The 21,313-nt window shown below is 39.4% G+C and overlaps 1 protein-coding gene across 7 annotated transcripts in view; it reads left to right on the top strand.

Moving 5' to 3' along the window:
- Positions 1-21,313, top strand: part of GLRA2 (glycine receptor alpha 2) — a 123,288-nt gene that overhangs the window by 11,675 nt on the left and 90,300 nt on the right. For 4 of the 7 annotated variants that reach the window (XM_042037612.1, XM_042037596.1, XM_042037563.1 and 1 more), the window contains exons 3-4: positions 13,678-13,745; positions 20,596-20,819. In XM_042037612.1, the coding sequence (XP_041893546.1) occupies positions 13,678-13,745; positions 20,596-20,819 (292 nt within the window). Of the gene's footprint in view, positions 1-13,677; positions 13,746-13,844; positions 13,913-20,595; positions 20,820-21,313 lie in introns of all 7 variants that reach the window. The other 3 variants (XM_042037604.1, XM_042037573.1, XM_042037588.1) reach the window with 1 other exon arrangement.

Below are 21,313 nucleotides of genomic sequence, written 5' to 3'. Positions count from 1 at the left end.
GCTCCACCTCCATCTCCCTATATGGAGCAGGCATCTCAAAGCTGGCCTTATATTCCACAGGAAAAAGATTCCTCTCTCTGTGGATCTGTAATCACTTAACATGCCACACTGCCACCCCTCTCTGGGTGGCCTGCCTTCCTCTGCAATACACAGAAGATTTTTTGCTCCAATTTTCTGTGGAGGGCTGTGAGCCCTTGGCACAAGAGCCCTCTGCACTCCCATGGAGGAGAGAGGCCTGAAGCCAAAAAGACTCTCCCCAGGGATAAGCAACCTTCCTCAGGTCATGGTGACAAAGTGAACCACCCTCAGCATGCCTTGTTTCTATATGGTAATAGCCTGTACCCAGTTGGCTAATTGGTTTCTACCCCACCCCCTGCCTTTCCCATAAAAAGCCCCTGTTTCTGCCCCTGACCAGGGAGTGTTTGTCTCTGGCTTTCCCTTCACAGGGGCTGCTGGACAATAAAAGCCACCTCTGTGGAGCTGCCAAATGAGGGTCCTGTCTCTCTGTCCTCGAGTTTGCCTTGGGTGATTTCACGAAGAGCTGAATCACGAGAGCTGATATCACTTACAGCTGAGAGGTTGCTACACTTGCTGGAATCACCTGCTGCCCAGGGAGGCCGGCCACCGCCCCTGGAAGAGTTGTTCCTTGCAGGACACTCTCTCTAGGAAGGTCGCAGCACACCGCTGCTGACCAGCATAGGACCTTGCTGTGATAGTTTTTCCTCAGCTTAAAGAGTTCTCTATCTGATCCAAAGGAGGATAAATGATTCTGAGAGGTCTATTTTGAAGCAAAGAATTCAAACTTGACTAAGCCAGGGAAAAGATGCAAAGGGAACATGACTTTTCAAACTTTCAGTGTAGCTGCTTGCCTTTACTCTTGACCACTTTGGTGAGATGCACAGAAGTGCCTGTTGTAGCCAGTACACCTTAGGGGCAGCTGATATGACTGTTACAGAAAGTGTTGTAAGGACAGGGTTTGAGAAACAGCACTTCTCTCACATTTCCTGATAATTGCCCTGACCACTAAGATAGAAGTATTTTTAGCAGTGACCATAGCTGCACTTTAGGATGAATCCCACTTACCCTGAGTAAGAGACAGTGAGAGATATCCCACCCCATTTTCTAAGAAATCACAGCCTTGTAGTCTAAGAGATGCAAGTCAGCATCCCTTCAATCTGAGACAGGCATAGAAGCTCTTAGAAAGGACCCTTTCTTCACGAAATATCTCAATACTTTGTTATTTGCCACAAAACTGATTGTGTTTTAGAAGGAAAGAATGAAAATCTTAACTGATTTTTCAGTGTACGTTGATCTGGTGCAGAGTGGTCTGAGCAGTGGATCCTGAAGGAGGTACCTCAGCCCTGCTGTAATCACAGTCTCAGGAGGGTGCACAAAGAGCCCATTGCAGATTACTTGCTCTCTGCAGGTGGAACCCCGCTGTGCTGAACAATCATGTTCTGCCCATGGACTACATGGTTCCTCCACAAGGGCCTGGGTAATCTGCACCAAAGCATCAGCCACTACAATTCCTGCCTGCCATGGGGCTGAGATTTCCTTGGCTGTAGCAAACAGTGGGCTGTCTGTGGAAGCACTGTAGCAGAATGATGCTCTTCTCCAAAAGCTAATAACCTCTACCTGTGTGTTTCTGTGTCTCCAAAGCCCAGGGCTGCAGAGCGGCAACTGGGCACATCTGTGACTAGCTGAATTGTGAGCGCTCTCCCTTAAACAATGGTAACCAACACTCAATTGATGCATACTGCACAAACAAACTCATTGCTCCTCCACCCCAGGAACACAACTACAGGTTATCTCCCTTGCTTTTGTCCTTGGGGAAATATATCTGAGAAAAGGATAAATGCTTTCCTTAAACTGACATAATTAGTCAGGGAAAACCTAGGATTAAAATTTACCGGACTGATACTCATCATGTTAGACTGTCTCTAATGACTACATTCCCAATGTGCATTGTTTTTATGTCCATGTCTCAGCCTATGAAACTATCGTATCAGAATTGCTATTTCTTCTTGCACTGTTTACTATGTCTGATAAAGAATTAGTCCTAAATAATAAATAAAACAACAGAACAGCTTGCTCAGAATGCTGCTATAAACTCTCACACTGCAATTTAAATCAGTTCTTGAAGAGATGCAAATTACGTGCACGGTGCGAAAGCAGGAGCATGTGCAAAAACTCCTTTTTTTTTCTTTTGTGAATTTGCCTGTTGGCTGTGCATAAACACATGTGCATACTCTCCCTCATGTTAAAATAAAAATGAAGATACGTTCACTCTACATAAGTTTCAGACTGCAGAAATTTTCCTTTTCATACAGTGATATCCCATCAGATGGAGTACTCTGAGGTGTTAAAAGCCTTTGGCCAGTCTGCTTATAGGAAACATCTGAAAATAATCTGGGAGAATTTTTCAGCTCTTTGGCTCTGTGCTCCTGTGAATACTTTTGCACTCTTTGGCTTCATACCCCTGAGAGTTTTGGTTTTGTCACACTTCTGAGGTATGTTTTATGTGAGGTAAAGCATACACAATCTGTTAAAACCAGATTTTAGCTCCTTTTTTAAAAATAAAATATAAGTTTGACTTATCAAAGTTAAAAATAATTAGGGATAGATTCAATTCAGGTCAAGAAGTTTCTTAGTGTGGACATAGTCTCATTTGGATGACTTCGTAGAAGACTTCTGCTCAGCATGACTGTCGGTGGTAGAAGCCAGAAGAAGATCACATGCCCTGATCCTGAAGCATGGTTTAAGTCAGCAGAGACCTCAGCCTATGTGAAAGCTTTGTGGGGCTCCTCACAGCAATGCAGTGAGCATTCTGCATCAAAGAGCAGGTTTGGTATTGATAAAAAGTAAGGCAGTCAATTTATAAGATGCTTATTTTTTAGGCTGGCAAAGAGTTCTCATTCCCCTCCCATTCTTCCAGTCGTTTTATATCTATGAAGAACTGATGACAGAAAAAAATGCTTCTGAAAGACACCCAAGAAGTACCTCAAGGATGCCTTGCAGTAAAAACATAGATCATTTTTTGTATTTAGGATGTGGGAGACCAGATAGGAGGTTTCCAAAAGGAAAGGAGATGTGTGAGGGAGAGGGATAGGAGGCTGAGTTAAACAAGCAACAGATCAACTGATGGGAGTATTGAAGATGAGAGTCAGTATGGAGGAATTAATTTCAAAATAATCTTCTGAAAATAATCTTCTGAATACATTGTGTGGAAATGAGTTGAATTGTAAGGAGGTAAAAAAATGGGAAATACTTAAAAATAAAAGGAAAATTTTATTTTGTTAGTGCAAGATGTGGTGGGTGTTTGGGTCAGTGTCTTTGATCTGTTGCTGATTGACATTTATACCAGCTCCTGATCATTTCTGTTGTCATTTGTCCATATCACTGAACCATCCTATCTGTTTAAATCACATTGTTCACCTCTGTCCCATGTATCATTTGGTGTATAATTCCATATCAGCCATAAATCAATGTCTGCTCTCTAATATTAGTCACCCAAGCTGCTTTTATAATTCAAGTCTTGCATATGGCTTCAGACAGTAAAACAAGGAACATTATGGAGAAAAAGCTGGCAGAATTGTGAAATAAAGTGACTTTCTAAGGCTCAGAGGAACAAGAAAGAAGTTAAAATCGATTCTGAGTCCTTTCTGTGGCCACAGAGATAGGTATTGTCTAAGCCCTGTATTTGAGACTATAGTTATTGACACTTATAGCTGAGCTTCCATTAATTTCTGCAACACAAGATCAGAATTACAAAGAACAAAGTAAGACATAGAGAGAAATGAACAAAGTAACATTCCTTTTTAAAGAAATATTTTGAAATGAGTATGCCAAGAAAAAGTAATCAGTTCATTCTGACTGAAAATAGAAACCTAGGCTGGTAACAACATTTTAAAATTATTATTAATACTTTTCTTTCTTTTTTTTTTCATTAAGTAGATCTTCCCTCTTGCCTACTCTTTTCAGTGAACATATTTATATCTTGTGGTTCCATGCAGTCTCTTGGATGAATTGGCTACTCTGGTTTCATAAAACATTATTAATAAGATTACCCAGAAGGAGTTTGTCTGACCCTATGCTGGAGTGCAGATTTCATGACTGTAGATGTAATACCATCTTTTATTTAACCACATTCAGGAGTGTCCCAGGCCTCTGCATACGTTATACAGTTCACATGCCAATGAGCAGGGAAGAGCTCTGTTTTCATTAATGCAGGGCAACTGAGCAGTTTCTCAGGATCAGCTGTGAGGAGCATCTCTGCTACCTGCTCTCCGAGAGGCTGAGAGACACTTCACACTGTTTTGTGATAAGAAGAGAAATAGGGGTCTGGATCTTTTAATGTCAAAGGAAAAGCAAACAATTCCATTTGCCCAAATACTATCCATTGCTCTATTGCATTGGAACAAGGAAAACTTTAAAAAGAGATGCCTTGCGAAGAGATGCTTGTCATGACTTGGAAATTTGAAAGATTAGTGTGTGCCGGTTTGGCCAAATTTAGAAATATATCCTCTGAGAGAAGGCAGGTCACAAGCACCCCTCCCCCCCAATCAGGTTTGGGAAAAATAAATTTTCCTCGAAGGAAAGTGAAAGAGATAAAAACTATTTATTTAATAAACACATGGGAAAAGGAAAATAATGCTAAATAATAAAATCTCTCGCTGTGGAGAAAAAACCTGGGAAATATTAGAATCCTCCCTTTTGGTCTCCCTTCTCCTCGGAGCTGGGACTTGGCCAAGGGCCAGGCCCTCTGTGCTCGGTGGAAAGTCCTCCCGATGCGTTCTGATGTTGAAGCAGCCCAGCAGAGAAGAAAGGAAAAAATCAGAGTCCCAGGAAAACAAAGTTCAACTCTCTGGAGGCAAAGGAGCTGAAAAAACAACTGGCCGAAAAGCTGGCTGGAAAAGAGAACAAGCCGGGTGTTTCCCTCTGCTCTCTCTCTCCTGCCGCTGCTGAAATGCAGACTGCTTTTTATCCCTGTGTCCTTGGAACATGATAACAAACTGCAAACTGCTTTGAAGAAATTTTGCTCAGTTTAAAGGCATGGAAAGGCACAAAATTAATTTCTGGGCATAGGGCAGCGACATGGGATACACATCATAAAGTCACCCCAAGACAAGTGGAAAGCTCAGAGAAAGAAAAACAATTTGATAGACATATGAAAGATTAAAAGATTGATTTGAATATTCTCAAAGTTGACATAAATTCTAAATAACTGCATTCAATCTTGTAGTTCCAATGGGAAATTTCCAGATGTAAGATTTCTGATTCACTGTTTTTTAGACTTATTTCCACAGTTTCATTTGCACATGGAAGACTTTAGCTCTGGGACTGGCTGCACCCAGTCACAAGTGTTGCTGAGGGTTGTGTAGAAATATCTGAGTGAGCTTTCAAGTGATTTGCTCAGAGATGCACTGCACAGCGCTGCTATGATACAGAGCTCAGCACAAGCTATAATGTCTGAGGTTAATGGCCTCCAGTGAATTCCAGCCTGCCATAACTACATTGGTACCATCCCTCAAACTACCTACATGAAAGACAGCTCTAGCACATTTGTACAATCCGTTGTGACTGCTATGGCTATATATTCTTTGTAGACTAGCTCAAGTTAGCTGGGTAAATCAGGAGCATGTCAACTGTTTAAAGGGCTTTTCTTTTCTGACCTCCTGGTTTGTGAGAAATAGTGTGAGCAAGATGAAATAGTGCCCAAAAATTGTTCTTGTTCAGTGCCTGTTAGATTACCTATGTGGATATACCCACTGTAAGCCAGAGCTGACAGTAATGTATATTTCTGTTATCAGCCTCAGCAGAAAGTCAGGGAAGAATGAACACTTCATATGGCCTATCCTGTAATGCCAAATGCAGAACTGAGGAGGCTTTGTAGAGTGTGACTTACCTTTCTCTTCCAGAACTGGGTCTATGGACAAAAGCATTCACTGAATGTGAAGCATGCCAATCCAACAATTTTCACAAGAGCTTTAAGGCACAAAAAAGTGCATCTTAGCAGGGATTCTCCTTCCTTGAAATGTTGATAGGATTTTACCGGCATGACTCCTGTTACATTCAGCAATAGTCCCACAGCTGAAAACTCACATACCACTTCAGGAATTGACTATTCACTGTTTGAGTTCAAACTGTGTCAATGTATATATATAGAGAGATGGCTTTAGCAGTACTTACTCCAGAGAATTTTCTTTCTGTGACTCTTCCTGTAGTCACCTGGACCTGACAATCACTGGAGTACTTGTCTTGGGAGGCCTCAGTGGTATTTTGCTGAAGGAGAGCTTTCAGTTCTGAAATATTACATGCCCTTTTTACATCCAGGTCATCTCATAAGGCCACATACTTGCTCAGATGCCTTCTCAAGTAAGTGAAGGGAAGCAGCTTAAATCTTGATGTAAGAGTTCTCTTTTTGTTATTTTGTTCAGGTATATTTGTGCACTTCTGGAAACAGGCAGCTGGAACTAGGGAAAAATTGTACTTTCTGCTATCTGTCACGCTCTCCTGCTGATTCCATCCAGAACTGCCTATGTATCTCACCTTCTATGGGTAGGGCATGTTGTGTCTCACCCAGTCTGAAAGATACCATTTTCATAAGTGGTATTGCTCACACGTATTTCTCAGACACTTGGTAATTCTTGGACTGAGTCATATCGATGGGAATGAGAGTCCTAAAAAGATTTTAGACACCTAAAGATCTCTTCAGGTTTTTCTCTGGTTCTCTAAGTGCTTTTGTGGCTCTTAGCCTTAGGCTGTTGATCATAAATATATATTGATTACAAAGAATACGACTCTGAGGGTTGAATGCAACAGTAAGCACCCAAAATCATTGCCATATTCCTACCAGGACAAATGGTATTCTCGGCATGCTAAGTTATTATATATGACAGATGAGCTTTCAGAGGATGTTGGTTTTAGCTTGATGAAGCAGAAGAATAATTTTGTCTTTATTTGGTTTTACTAGCAAATTGAATCAGTGCAAAGTACCATACAATTACTGCATTTTTTGAAACCTCTGCCCTTACAGATTTTTTGGTTTGGGTTGGGTTTTTCTTGTTGTTGTTGTTTTTTGTTTGTTGGTTTTTTAAAATTTGGAGGTTTGTTTGTTTATTTAGTAGGTATTATTATAATGAATTAATAATAAGTGACGTAAGCTTAATAATCCACATTGGATTGTGTTGAACACTTCTAAGGAAGAAGGAATTCTCTGTTTACTGAGCATGATTATACTTAGGCAGTCAGGGCGATGAACTTGACAGAAATCCCATAGAAAGACAACCTCATAGACAAAAGGAATCACTACCCAACAAAAAAATTTCACCTTGATTTGTAAGCCTTAGGGTAACTATGTTGTCCTGGTGCCATTAATTTTGCCTCCTGTGACTGAGCTGTTAAGACTCTAATGAGATGCTGATGTTTAAATAGAGGAAAAGATTGGTTTTGCCCAAAGGCAAAATGATAGGGAAAGAGAGAAATCTTACCTAGGTTCTTGCAAAAAAGGCTACCTGTGGTCTGCCTCCTTATTTCTTACTAGAACCTTAAGCAAACTTGTTAAATCATGTTAATTTTCCCATCAGAGTTTGGACTACACATTATATGGGCCCTTGAAAAAGAGTGTGCAGCTGCACTTCTTCTGGAGTAGCTGCAGTATCCCTGTGTCTCAGAGGAAGTTTTTCAGTGCATCAAAGTCACCTTTGTCTCACTGGCCCAATACCCATGGTCACTGGCCACAGGACTGGTTGAGCTGCCTTTGATACCACTTCTCCAGGCTTTATCCTGTGTGCTACACTCTGAGCAGAGAAGGAGCTAGGATGGTGAACAACTTGTCCCTGTCTAATGACCATGGCCAGCTGAGGTGTCCTAGCAGCAGTTTATCCTCATCTGCCTTACAGGGATGTGCCTGCAGTGCCTTGGCAAGCTCTTGAAGTGGTAATTTAGGCACCTGTAGTACTGCAGCTGCAGAAGCAGGGGCCTCCATAGGGGTTAGCTTTGTTTCAGGTCTCATGAGGACTCCGATGATGTTGGAGGTTGTTCAGTTTGGTTGGGGAGAAATGATTTCCAAAACCCCAGCTGTCTCCAGAACTCGCATTTAAAAAACCATCTCCAAAAAGATCCTCTATCCTTCTCTGCTGTCCTAGGATTTGTGTCACTGGTGCTCACATCAGCATGTGGGTCTTTGTTCTGCCATCATCCACATTTTGATCACCTCTCTTGTTTGAGTTGTGACATAAATCCCTGTCCCACAGACAAAGGGATTCTCAGTCTCTGGTGGGATCACTGCCTCCCCACTTAGCCCCTTGGTCCTGTTCCTGGATTACTGATCTATCTCCACGCTCAGGTGGGATTGATTTTAGTCTTTTCAAATAGTCTTGATTATCCTGCTCTCCATGGTCAGGGGAGAAAGGAGGTTTGGCTCATCTTCCTCCTCTGTATATACAAAATAAACCATTTGAGATAGTGGGAAAAAACTCTGCATTGGCACAAGGATCAAAGTGAGAAGGTAGAGTATATTCTTATACTACGTATAGAAAATGATACAAGATTCCTCACAGATCTGTAAATATCTTGTCAATATTTCCACTGTCATTCCATAAGGTGGTTCTGCCTCATTATCTTTTATTTTTGCTTCCACATGTCTAGTTCTCTGTGTGTATTGTATTTTAGTTTGCCTTACAAAATCCCTTAATAAATACATATATCAAAGAAAATTGGCAAGTGCACAGGTATAATTTTAAATCTCCTGTATCATTATAATATTCCCTTCCCACTAAGGACAGTTTAGCTATATGGTTGGAATTAATGTGAAGAGAAAAGGCTGCCAGCTGCAACCTGGAAACTCTACACCAAAAAAGACAAGAGTTGGGATGAACTTGAGGATACAGATATGATTAGCTGCAGTTAGGATAATCTCCATTGAAAGAGTACAAGTAAATCTTCTCAAGAATGTACCAAATGAAGCAAGATTTGTGACTGTGCACTATCAATACTGAAGAATATTCAGCAGAGGCTGGAGTTAGGATCTGGACGGGGCTCAAATATATTCTTTCAGCACTCATCATTCCATGTGGGGACTCTTCCATGCATTGGGATGGATTCACCCCCTCTGGCAGCTACTAAGGAAAGGATTTGCTCTAGCCAGATGGCAATAAGATCACAGACACCTTGGGCACTGGAGTTTTGAGGCAATATGCCGCAGCAAATTGAGGGCAATATTCCGTATATTCAGTTTTCTCATCGGTAAGGTGAGCAGATGAGTGCCGGGGACTTTCTGTAAGTGTTAAGTGCCCCGAAGTCACAGGAGGTGTGTGATACATTATAATGTCAGGGTTTTTCAAGAAGGCAGTGTATCAGAGTCCTGTTGACTGGCAGCAGCAGCCCCTCTGGGGAAGCAGGGGAAAGGGAGCTGCAGGGAACAGAAGCGATATCTTAGCTGTTTATCAGAATACCAGGCATGTACTTTCTGGTTGATTTGAGCATTAGCTGCCTGGTTTGGGCTTGGTTTGGTGTTTTTTTGCCAGAGTCCTTTCAAGAAACATTTTCGTTATGACTCAAAGAACACTTTGATTATCTTGAATGTGCCTGAAAGGCACCTGGACTGTTACTTTGTTACATTGGAAGTGACAAAAGGAAAACTAGGGGGAGAAAAGGATTTAGTTATAAAGTATACTTCGCTTAATTTTTCATATGTAATGTCAACTCTTTTTAGATTTTAGGCAGTAAAGTCTAATTAATTATTTCCTTTGCCTTTGAAGATTTTTAGATTGTGTTCTCAAACCTTGGATATACTTCACAGAAGTTTGATGCTTTCATTTTCATTGAACTATTAGATTAGAAAAATCTTACAGGATGAAGTGTGTTTTAGTTTACTGTTACCCCTTGTCCTACTGCAGAATGGCCCACAAAAAAAAAAGTTCCCATCTTTCTTACAGGCCTGCTTTAAGTATTAAAAAAACACAATAAAGTGTCCCTAGGACCTTCTCTTCTCCAGGCTGAACAAACCTTACATACCTTTCCAATTTCCAGAGCAGATGTTGTGGGTGATTGTGTCAAAGGCCTTACAGAAGTTCAGATAAATGACATCTGTAGCCCTTCCCTTGACCACTGATGTAGTCACTCTACTGCAGAAGGCCAGGCAAGAGGTGTCCTTGGTGGAGCTGTGCTGGCTGTCCCAAATCACCTCCCTGTCCTCCATGTGCCTTAGCACAGCTCCTAGGAGGATTTGTTCTATGATTTTCCCAGGCATAGAGGTGAAGCTGAAAGGTCAGTAGTTCTCAGGGTCCCCTTTTCTCCTGTTTTTAAAAATGGGTGCATTGCTTCCCTTTTGCCAGTCACCAAGAACTTCACCTGATGGCCATGGTTTTTCAAATATCATGGAGAGTGATCTGGCAACTACATCAGTCAATTCCCTCAAGACTCTGGGATGTATCCAGTCAGGTCCATAAATTTATTTATATTCAAGTTCCTCACATGAGGAACTTGAACAAACCTGATCTCTCCATTTTTTTACTGAGTTTACTGAGTTCTTATAGTGCTCCACATCTATCAGCAGAAGGCAAGTAAAAGACATTATAATTAGGTAGGGGAATGGAGGGAGGTATTTGTTTTGTTGTAAGATACAGTGCTCTGGCATATACCTACTCATGCACATCTGGACTTCAGTCTGTGATGTGGCAGTGTATTTCCTAACATACATAAGCCATGTTTTCCTAACGTAGTTCAGCATGTTTGCTAGGTTCTGCTGGCACTCAGGAGCTGGAACTGTGATGCTCACGTATGATGGCCTTTGCAGGACAACAGCTGTGAGCCTCCTTCTCCACAGTTTTTACCGTCAAGAATGGTCTTCAGGAATCCCATGCCACTGAGACCTGTAAAAAAGTCCAGATCAATAGAAGCTTAGTGGTGAAGAATTAGGCCACAGAGCACTTAGGCAAACTGGACACAGACAAGTCTATGAGACCACATAGGAAACACCCACAAGTGCTTAGCATAGCCGTGGAAGCTGAGTGGTTGCATTCTTAATTATCTTTAAAAGGTCCTGGCAACTGGAGGAGGTTCCTAATCATGTGGAAAAAAACCCATCACTCCTATCTCTAAGAAGGACAAGGAGCAGAATACAGGAGCTACAGGCTGACCAGCCTTACCTCAAAGCCTGGAGCAAATCCTCTTGAAGCCATTTCCAGATGTGAAGGACAGGAAGATGACTGGCGGTAGTCAACATGGATTTCTGAAGGGGAAATCATTCCTTGGAATGCTCATAGCCTTCTATGACGACTTGAAAGGCTTCATGAATGAGGGCAGAGCAGTGTATATCTCAACTTTAGCAGGGCTTTTGGCACTGTCTCTCACAACATGGAATTTTTGGAACAAACCAGATAAATGGGCATGGAAAACTGACTGAATGGCAATGCTCAAAGGGTTTTGATCAGCAGCACAAAGTCCAGCTGGTGGCCAGTCACTGCTGTTGTACTACAGGCACCGGTACTGGGCCAGTACTGTTTAACATCTTCATTAATTACCTGGATGATAGGACATGGTGTGCCCTCAACTAATTTGCAGGAGATATAAGACGGGAGGAATGGTTGATGCCCTAGAGAGTTTCCTGATATTCAGAGGGACCAGGAGAAGCTGCAGAAATGGGCCAACAGGACCTCACCATGTTCAGCAAAGGGAATGCAGTCCTGCACCTTGGAAGGAACAGTCTGGGAGATGCCCAGCTGGAATGCAGCTTTGCAGAAAAGGCTATGGGGGTCCTGGTGGACACAAAGCTGAACGTGAGTCAGCAACGTGCCCCTTCAGCAAAGGCAGCCAATGGACTCTTGGGCTGCATTAGGCAGAGCATGGCCAGCAGGTTGAGGGAAGGGATACTTTTCTCTGCTCAGAAGTGGTGAGACATGCCTGGAATGCTGAGTCCAGCTCTGGGCTCCCCAGTATGAGAGAGACATAGTCTTATTGCCACAGGTCCAGCAAAATGTTATGAAGGTAATTAAGAGACTGGAGGATCTGTCATACAAGAAGAGGCTGAGATTGCTGAGGCCACTGGAGCAAAAAAGGGTCTGGGGGATCTCAACCATGTGCATGAATAGCTGATGGGGTGTAAGTAAAGAAGAGGGAGCCAGATTCTTCTCAGTGGTGCCTAGTTAAAGGACAAAAGGCAGTGGACACAAGCTGAAACACATGAAATTCCACCTAAACATAAGAGAAGCATTTTGCTGTGAGGGTGACCACACACTGGCACAGGTTGCCTAGAGAAGCTGTGGAGTGTCCATCTCTGGATATATTCCAAATCTGATGTGGCACAGTCCTGAGAAACCTTCTCTAGCTGATCCTGCTCTGGGACAAGATGGACTAGGGGGACTGGGTCATCTCCAGAGGTTTCTCCCAGCTTCAACGATACAGTGATTCCGAATGTCTGGATGTACAGAAATACGTTGTTCAAGGTGCCTAGCTAGTAGAAATGCCGCCAATTCAAAGGAACAAAAATTATAATATGGAGGGAGAATAGCAGACTATTTGGCTTGGTTTTGGCTTGGTACTGGAAATGAAAACACACTTGTAAGACAAAAAGGAAGTGGTTTAAAAACAATTCTTGTAAAAAACTGAGTTGCACAACACACGTCATTGGAATTTAACAGCCTCAAAACATGTTAGTGTTATGTTTTGATTCCCAAAACCAACATGATTGTTTCCTTTAAGGTGGGGGGTCTAACACTCAGGAAGTTGACAATGGGTTTCACTGGGCTCAGTTTATTTTTCCATTTTTCAAAAAAGAAAGTAACAATGTTTCCATCTTTTGTAAATAAATTTCAGATCTAAATTATAAAACAAACGGGGATACTTATATTCTCTGCACTGACGTTATTTTCACTTATACGGAATATGATGTCATTAAAAATAATAATGGTAAAAGAAAGAAGAAAGTACTTGTTACTCAATGCTTGTACCAACTTCTGTGTCACTGAAATTCAGGCCTTTAGCATGAACCCTTTTTGATTCTGTTGAGAACCCCTGTTTATTTCATCACACCTAAAAAATCAAGGAGGCTAATAGGCAACCAATTAAATATTAAGTCTCCATTCATTCTGCCACACGTCAGTGACTGCTGAATAACAGCAAAGGTGGTGGGAGGGAAGAGAATACAAATAGCTCTTTAATGAAAGCTATCTGTTCAAGCCAGAACAGATATTGCTAAAATATTTGGTTATGGCAAGCCAGACACTTCAGGTGCACGAAGAGCTTCTTGTGGACTGGAGTCAATGTGAAGCGTCCTTTGCTGGGAATTTCGGTGGCAAACCTCTGCCTACAGAGTGGAGTAAATGTGGAGAGATAGCCTTTCAACTTTAAGTCCTGGAGGAAGGGAGAGACAAGTGGTTGCAGTGCTAAAGTATATTCTGCACTGGTACTGTGGATAAGAAAAAAGCCCTCAATTTTCTTGTGAATCTCTAAATGCAAGGATGTAGTTCTGTGTGTTTGTATAACTACATCCAATGAAACTAGGTTAAATAAATTAGTGTTGATAATGTTTCTCTTTTGATCAAAATTGACATGATCTGTTTGGGAAAACTCACTTTCTGCTTGTTTTCAGCCACATCTGTACCAGATTGTACGGAGGCTGAGGGATCTGTACTTTTGTTTCAATGTATATTGCAACATTTTTATTGCATTCCACAGGTCCTCCAGTAAACGTTACTTGCAATATTTTTATCAACAGTTTTGGATCAGTCACAGAAACCACAATGGTAAGTGCTATGATGCCTTAGAGAACAAGAGAACAACAATACTTAATATATGTCATGAACACAACCTGTCAATTTTTCTATTTATTGTTCAACTTGCAGGTCCTCCTGTAAATGTTACCTGCAACATATTTATCAACAGCTTTGGTTCAATAGCAGAAACTACAATGGTGAGTGGGACTGATCATTGAAGCCATCTTGTGAAGGAGTGGGATGTGATGTAGAATAGAGATGCTCAGGACATGGGGACATTTACTAAGTTATGAAGCTACTAAAAAACTACAAGATGAATAAAAAAAATTAAATAACATAAAATACATATAAAATAATTATATATATATATATAAAGAGATATATAAATTATTAAACTCACCTTTCAAGTCTAAACACACCTACACAGGGACTGCACCACAGTCTGTAGTGACTGTGATGGCAGCAAATATAGGTGTGTGCAAACCTGCTTTTTCAGGTTTTATTAGCTCTGGAGAGACAGAGGAATGGCTGGAGCTCAGCTGTGAGGCTCCCTGCCAAGTGCACCATATTTGAGTGTGTTTTACACCACATGCTGAATTATCTTCTGCTGCAGAAAAATGGTCTTGTTTAACTGAGATAGATCTCTGTGAATAGCAGCCACATCAGTAACAGAAGTAAGTGTAAAGTTTGAGTCAAATGACTAGAACATATAAGACTTAGGTATTTTGAGGTTAAATAAGTACTAGGAAATGATGGGATTCCACCTGACTGAAATTTGTATTTTGACTGAATGTAAAGAACACAGTCAAAAAAAAAAAAAAAAAAAGAAGTCAGATTTTCATTTTAAAAATTAAAAAAATTTGGATAAAAAAAATAAAACAAAAAAAAAAAAGCAAATTGAAGTTTTCATCCAACTTTTTTTTTTATTTTTTTAGTCTAGAAGTCTATCAGTCTATTATCTTTTTTCAGTATTTGCTAAGAAAAAAAAGTTCTGATTCCATCTTAAAAGATGCTGAGTTTTTTAATCTTTTTCAAAAATGAATAAAAAAAGATCAGTTTTTTATTCAAGCCTACATACTGCCGACTATGGGGGTTAATCCACAGAGATATTTTCAACAGATTTATCATAATAATGTGATAAACCCATAATAATTGTTAGGTGCTCATATCTATGACACTTTTGAAGAAATTGCAATGCAGTTTCACAGCTCTGTTTTTCAGAGATTCCTACACAGCCTCCAGGTCCTTCTAGATTTGCTGAAGCCAGAGGCAATAAAGGCGCTTGGCTTCCTGTAGGATTGAGATCTTGGTAATTAAAAATGAACCTGGTACCCATGTGAAGTAAACAAAAAAGCCTAGTTTTTTATAAAATTGAATAGATACTGCCTTGCAAGTCTTATGAAGGAAAAGCAGATATTTAGCCTGGCTTATGTATTTTGCTTAGTATTAATTTAGATTCAATCGTAATCCATGCCATCATTTCAGAAAGTGCTGCTTAAGGAATATAGGAACACAAATCTTCTGCTCCTAAATAATTTTATTTTAAAAACCCACCCTGTTATTTAATGTTTTCTAGAGATAAAAGGCAAGTTATTGCTAGGCCAGATTGCTTTCTTTAATAGTGTGGGAAAGATTCTCGTATAAATGACAAGCTGTAACAAACAGAGCTATAAAACAAACAGATAAGTTAATGCTTTAGACTACATATCTGTAATATTTTAAAAACATCTTAAAAGAAAACTAAAATCAATTTAAAAATAACAGGGAGAAAAACATATCAGGATGTAAAATAAATATCAACAGACTTAATTTTCGTTATTTTCAGAAAATATTGTTTTTCTGTGTTTAAAGGATTCTGAGAAGATAGCTGTGAATGTAGCCTTTTTACCCAGCTATGTCTGTTGATCCTAGTGTGTAGAGACATCAGCATTAAGTAGCAAAAATCCTGCACGTCACTAGCTTTACAAGATGGCATTCAATGAAAATATTTGCACGACCTAATGCTGATTGCATTAATTAGACTCCTTCATTGCTTTGATTAAATCCCCTCATTGCATTTTACCTTCTATCAAATATGTTAATGTGCACCTTTCCAATGTCCATTAACACATTTTGCTGAAAACAGCCAAACACTCAAGTAGATGAAAACAAAGACTATTGGCTTTCTTATTTCGCTTTGTTCATTATATCTGCTGAAAGTGTGGAAAGATTTCTCTAAGATGATGTTCAATTATTTGATATTGATTTTCTTAATGCTGTCACTTCTTTAATGACTATTGTGACTAATTTAGGAGTCTGCTCTGAGAGGAAGACATCAATTACTGTTCCAACTACTTTGCCTTTTTGAAATAGATATGATCATGTGGTAAAATTGTTGGTACCCCTTGTGATAAATAACAAGTTTGTTTGACTCCTAGGAATCATTTTTCTGTATAAAATGCTCTTGATTGTTTTGACATAAAACTAAACAATTCATTTAAAAGCCTGGGTTGCAAATTCAATAGAGACACTCCTGTCTCAGAGGAGAGGAGTGCTTAGTGAAACCATGTATATGCACTGAAGGGACGTTATCAGAATATAACTTAGACCATCTACAGCAATTCATTGGAAACTTGGGAGATGGAAACTTGCTCAGAGAAGCTTTCAGTAGGAGAAATTAATGTGGCAAACAGGGTTACAGTCCCAGACCTGCTAAATTCAGTAAGCCAGGCTCTCAGTAACATTAGCAGGAATAGTTTCAGTTCTCTGATTAAGACACACAGTACAGGATAAAATTCCTCCCTACACGAAAGGCCAGCACAACACTGATATCCAGCACACTCTTCTAAAAGCTAAAACCTTACATTAAGAAATAAAACAGGTTTTAATGCTGCTTCAGATGGATGAATTCCACAGACTCTTCATGAGTTTTATTCCTAAAGATCTAGAGAAACAAAATGCAGATGTATCTGTCTTTCTGCTCTATAATGCACATATGGGACAGTATCCCAATAGATTATTTTTCCTGCAAAAGAAATGTTTTTCTTCCTTATTAAATGATATATATTATACCAAAGTGAAAGTAGTAAAAAAAAATGTCCAGAGTCAAGATAATATAGCTGAAAATTTTCTTCTTTGGTTTATTTGTCTTTAATTTAAGCCCTGACTTGCAAAGAAAGAGAAAAACATGTTCCTGAATAACTTCACTGAATAAAGCAGTTATGCCAGTAAACTCTGTATCTATTTTTGTAAGTATTTACACATGCAGTATTCAGCAGAAAATTCACTGTACAGCATGACTGCAGTTGAGTATCACAGAGTAATCTACATCAGCCTGGGCAGCATCCCAAAGAATTCAGATGTTCAGTATTCCTAATGACCAGGATTTTTTAGCTATGAGCTGTAGGAGAAGTTAAGAGTGGTTTGCACGTTGACAAGCTAATTGTTAATTACAGAAATGACTAACTGTGAGGACATTATTAGTATGTGCTATAATCAATGATTGACACTATGCAGAAGGTTCTCTGTCAGAGTAAATGATTCAAACTCCAGTTGTGTTTTGAGTGCTCATGTTAGCAGAAAAAAAATACCATTTCTTAATTTTAAAAGCTTTGCTGTGGCTGGCTGTATGATACTATCTCCCAGCTAGAAAAAAACCCCCCATAATTACAAATAAGCTTATTAGATCCTGATTAATTCACATGTGTACTTTAAATAAAAGGCTCCCACTGAAGCCACTGGGGTCACGTTGCATGCTTATGCCCAGAGGTAGCCAAGTGCTTTTTCTGTTGCATAGCCTTGGAATAGGTCACAAACCTCTACTTTTCAGTTACCATTCATATTTAGGATTTAGAGACAGAAACAGAGTAGTCTTTTTGGCAAACCCCTCCTATTCATAGGAGGCCAGCTGAGTCTGCTGTTTGTTTCAGACTCCCAACTCAACTCGTGGGCAACCACTGCTGTCAGAGGGGAGGATGGGAGGGAAGCTAAGACCTAAGACAAGTGCTAGTTCAGAGACAGAAAGTAGCAGGGGGCAGGGGGCCCCCCTGCATCCCCCTGCCACAGCAGTGCCTGAGACCAAAGGGATCCAGAGCTTTGCTCTGGGCAGTGCATCTGGATTTGGATTTGCTGAAAGATGGTATCTATCTACATTCCTCTAATACAAACTAAGCGTATCTGTGGATCAAATCCTGAAATCTTCAGATAAAGCTACTAAATCTAATCAGATTAATATTCTTTCAGTATGTTTGTATTACTCTGAGCTTATGGCTTGAGAACAGAGGAAAATTGTTTATCTGAGTTGCCTTGAACTATTGCTGACACTGATATTGCAACTGAGATTGAATCTTCAGGTCCACACTCCTTGTTCAGAGCAGTGGTGCTGTCAGAAAGAATTTGCAGAGTAGGTATACTCGTGGTTGTGTAGGAGTGCATTACTACAGTCCACCCACTTCTACCCTCAGGACCTTGAAAAATACACACTGTAGTCTGCCTCAACTCCATGTTGTTCTACCATCCTCAAGAGAATTTTCCTTCAAAACATAGTTACAGTGTTAACTCAGGAAAAGTAAATTCAAAATTCTGCACATGATTAGGTCTGACTGTGTAAACACACATCCCTCTCAACTTCTTATTCTGCAAGCACAGGAGAAAAAAATAATGCTGTTCTTGTGATGTACATGTTATATCTATATTTTTATTTCTCATTAAAATATCTATACATATATATGCAAAGCCTGTCAGATGTAAACAAAGGTTTCAGTTCTGTACTGCTTCTAAGAACAAAGCTTGGAGAGGGAAAGCATTTCTAAATATATTCATGTCATGGCTCTGATATATTTATGAAGGGACACATTGGAAAATATAGTGTAATCTTTTTGGCACTATTTATAATTTTGGTATAATATATATTATCATATGCAAGCTCTTCTATGAATAAAGATTTTTCAGACTGTTTTTTATTATATAAATCACCAACCACTGAATTTCATCAAAGGAGTTTTTTAGATATTTCTATACAATTTAATAATCTAACTTATTTATGATTTCTGTGCCATGGGGGAAAAATCCCTCTGCTTTCCATAGACTTCATTATATATCATATTACAATGAAAAATTAAAGGCAGTCTCACAACTAGTTGTAGCAATTTTATGCTATCAGCAGTTGCTCCTGCCTTCTTTTCTGCAGAATTAGAATCAGTGCATTCCTGGACTTGTAGCTAAAGCTGTCCCATATAAACTCTGAGACACATAAATACTTAAAGACATAGCTTAAAGACACATTATAAATATAAGACACTCTCAGTTTCTAAGAACTAGAAATAAGGGATAGTATGATTATGGATGGTGTATCCTCACAAGATGTGATGACATTTTATAAGCTCAGAACTGCAAGTAACTATTTGATATTTAAATGTCTGAAACAAGATCATCATAAAAAGTACAACGACTTGTGAAAAACAGATAGAGGCTTTTGTAAGTATCTTTAATAAATGCTATTCTTGAGACCTCTCTCAGGTCTGCCTTGCTCTGATTAGTCAACATTCCTGTTTTGAATCACATCTACCCAAGAGCAAAATGAAAATGAAAAACAAAGAAAGAAAAGTTATTCAGCTACTGAGATTGTAAAGCATCGTCCCACTGGCATCAAAACGTGCATCAGTTTGGATGTCAGAAATATTCTGTCAGGGCAGCAGCACACCTCTCCACCACCCCACTGAGCAAAGGGTGCAAAAGCTGAAGCTCGGAGGGGCTCGTTCACAGAGTCTGCAAGCTGCTTTCTGCAGCTCTGATCAGAGTGAGAATATTTATCTGCATTTCAGGGGTGATAAGTTCTTTCCTTTGCAGTTCAGTTACCTGACTAAAACCCAGTCAGCTCATACATTTTCCAAGTCAAAACCACAGTGCTTCCACTTTAATGTACAGCCGCTACCATAAAGCAAATCCTAAATGTTAATGCTTTGTACTGTCAGCAGAATTATTTGATAAAGCATTCCTTTAGCTAATATAATCAGTACAAATATTATTAAATATTTTTCTTTTAGAGGAAGAGTAGGTGCATTTCTAAGAGGGTGTTCACAAACAAATTAGAAATAGTAATTTCAGAGAGATGAAGATCTTATTTGCTGGCTTTGGAAATCTGGGATAAGGAGAGTAAGAATTTGTTTCTTTCCATTCCCTGCAGAGAGTTTAGAACCTGAAAGATCTTTTTGCACTCCCCCTTAATAACCAGTTCTTGGCACAGTGTTAATGTTGGTTCTGAATGAACCTCTAAGTAATTACTGCCTTTCCCAGTTGTGACTAGCAGACCACCAAGCAGAATACAATTAGGCCAATTTTAATGGGATGCAGACAGGGAGGAGTAAATGAACAAACATACTCAGAAAAGCATACAGTAAATAGGAAAAGGAAACAAGTAATAAATAAGAAGTGGTGATTTAATTTCTTCTATACAATTTAGGCTTCACTGGAATTAAAAACTATTCATGAGTACATTAGACATTAATGACTTACATATCGGAATCAATTTATTTAAATTGGTAATTTTATAGACTCTTTGATGAAATTGTATATATTTAGCTGACATGCTTTTTGAATTTCCAAATATCTCTTAGTTAATGCACAGCATTTGAAAGAGGGTTATATTTAATAGTGGAGATTGCAGTTAATATTTTTCTCATCACTGAAGGAATTTTGATTTGGAAAATGTACCAGTTGTGTTTGTTTGGTTCAATGCAGCATTTTGACAACTTTATTTTCAAATGACAACTCTGATGTTCAAAGGATAACACAAATGTTTGCTGTAATGCTCATACTGCAGCAAGTCTAAGAACATAAAGCAAGCTAAAGTGGGATTTCAGTTTTGGTGGCTTAGTAACCTTTTTACATGACATTTCTGTAGGACTACAGAGTGAACATTTTTTTGAGACAGCAGTGGAATGACTCACGTCTGGCTTACAGTGAATATCCTGATGATTCCCTGGATTTGGATCCCTCTATGTTGGATTCTATTTGGAAGCCAGATTTATTCTTTGCCAATGAGAAAGGAGCAAATTTCCATGATGTCACAACAGACAACAAGTTGCTGAGAATTTCTAAAACTGGAAAGGTGTTGTACAGTATCAGGTAAACCAATTAATTTTTTTTTTCTCTTCATCCCTTTCTTTCCCTCTCTGTTTTTCTGGATGCAATGTGCATGTTTAATTTTTTGTTGTCCCATGTGTACAACTGAAATGAGACCTAGTCATAGCAGGGTAGAAGGAAAATTTGCCTATGTTTCTTTGCTAACATTTTACTTTTTACAGAATAGTCTCTAAGTGGCACAGCAGTACTTCCTGGTCTTGCTGAAAACTTGAGGTTGTCTAGAACTTTAATGGTATGCCTCAGTAATTCCCATTAGCATTAGCTCAAGTCACTCCTCTTACAAAGACGAAATCATCTCTTCAGTTGTCTGTGGGTTGCATTTAAAAGTAAAGGGGAATATTAATTTAAATGACTGCTCAACACTTTAAGTACAGACATGCTTGCAATGCAATAAATGTGATGTGCAAGTCACTGGCTAATTGTATGTATCTAATCACATTTAAAAAAAAACCCCTGGAACTATGGAAAGCATTTGT

Source organism: Corvus kubaryi, unplaced genomic scaffold (assembly GCF_017639235.1).
Source record: "Corvus kubaryi isolate FWS band 111438036 unplaced genomic scaffold, C.kubaryi_AGA036_p1.0 133, whole genome shotgun sequence".
Classification (NCBI taxonomy): Eukaryota; Metazoa; Chordata; class Aves; order Passeriformes; family Corvidae; genus Corvus; species Corvus kubaryi.
This window is presented reverse-complemented; position numbering and strand designations above follow the sequence as displayed.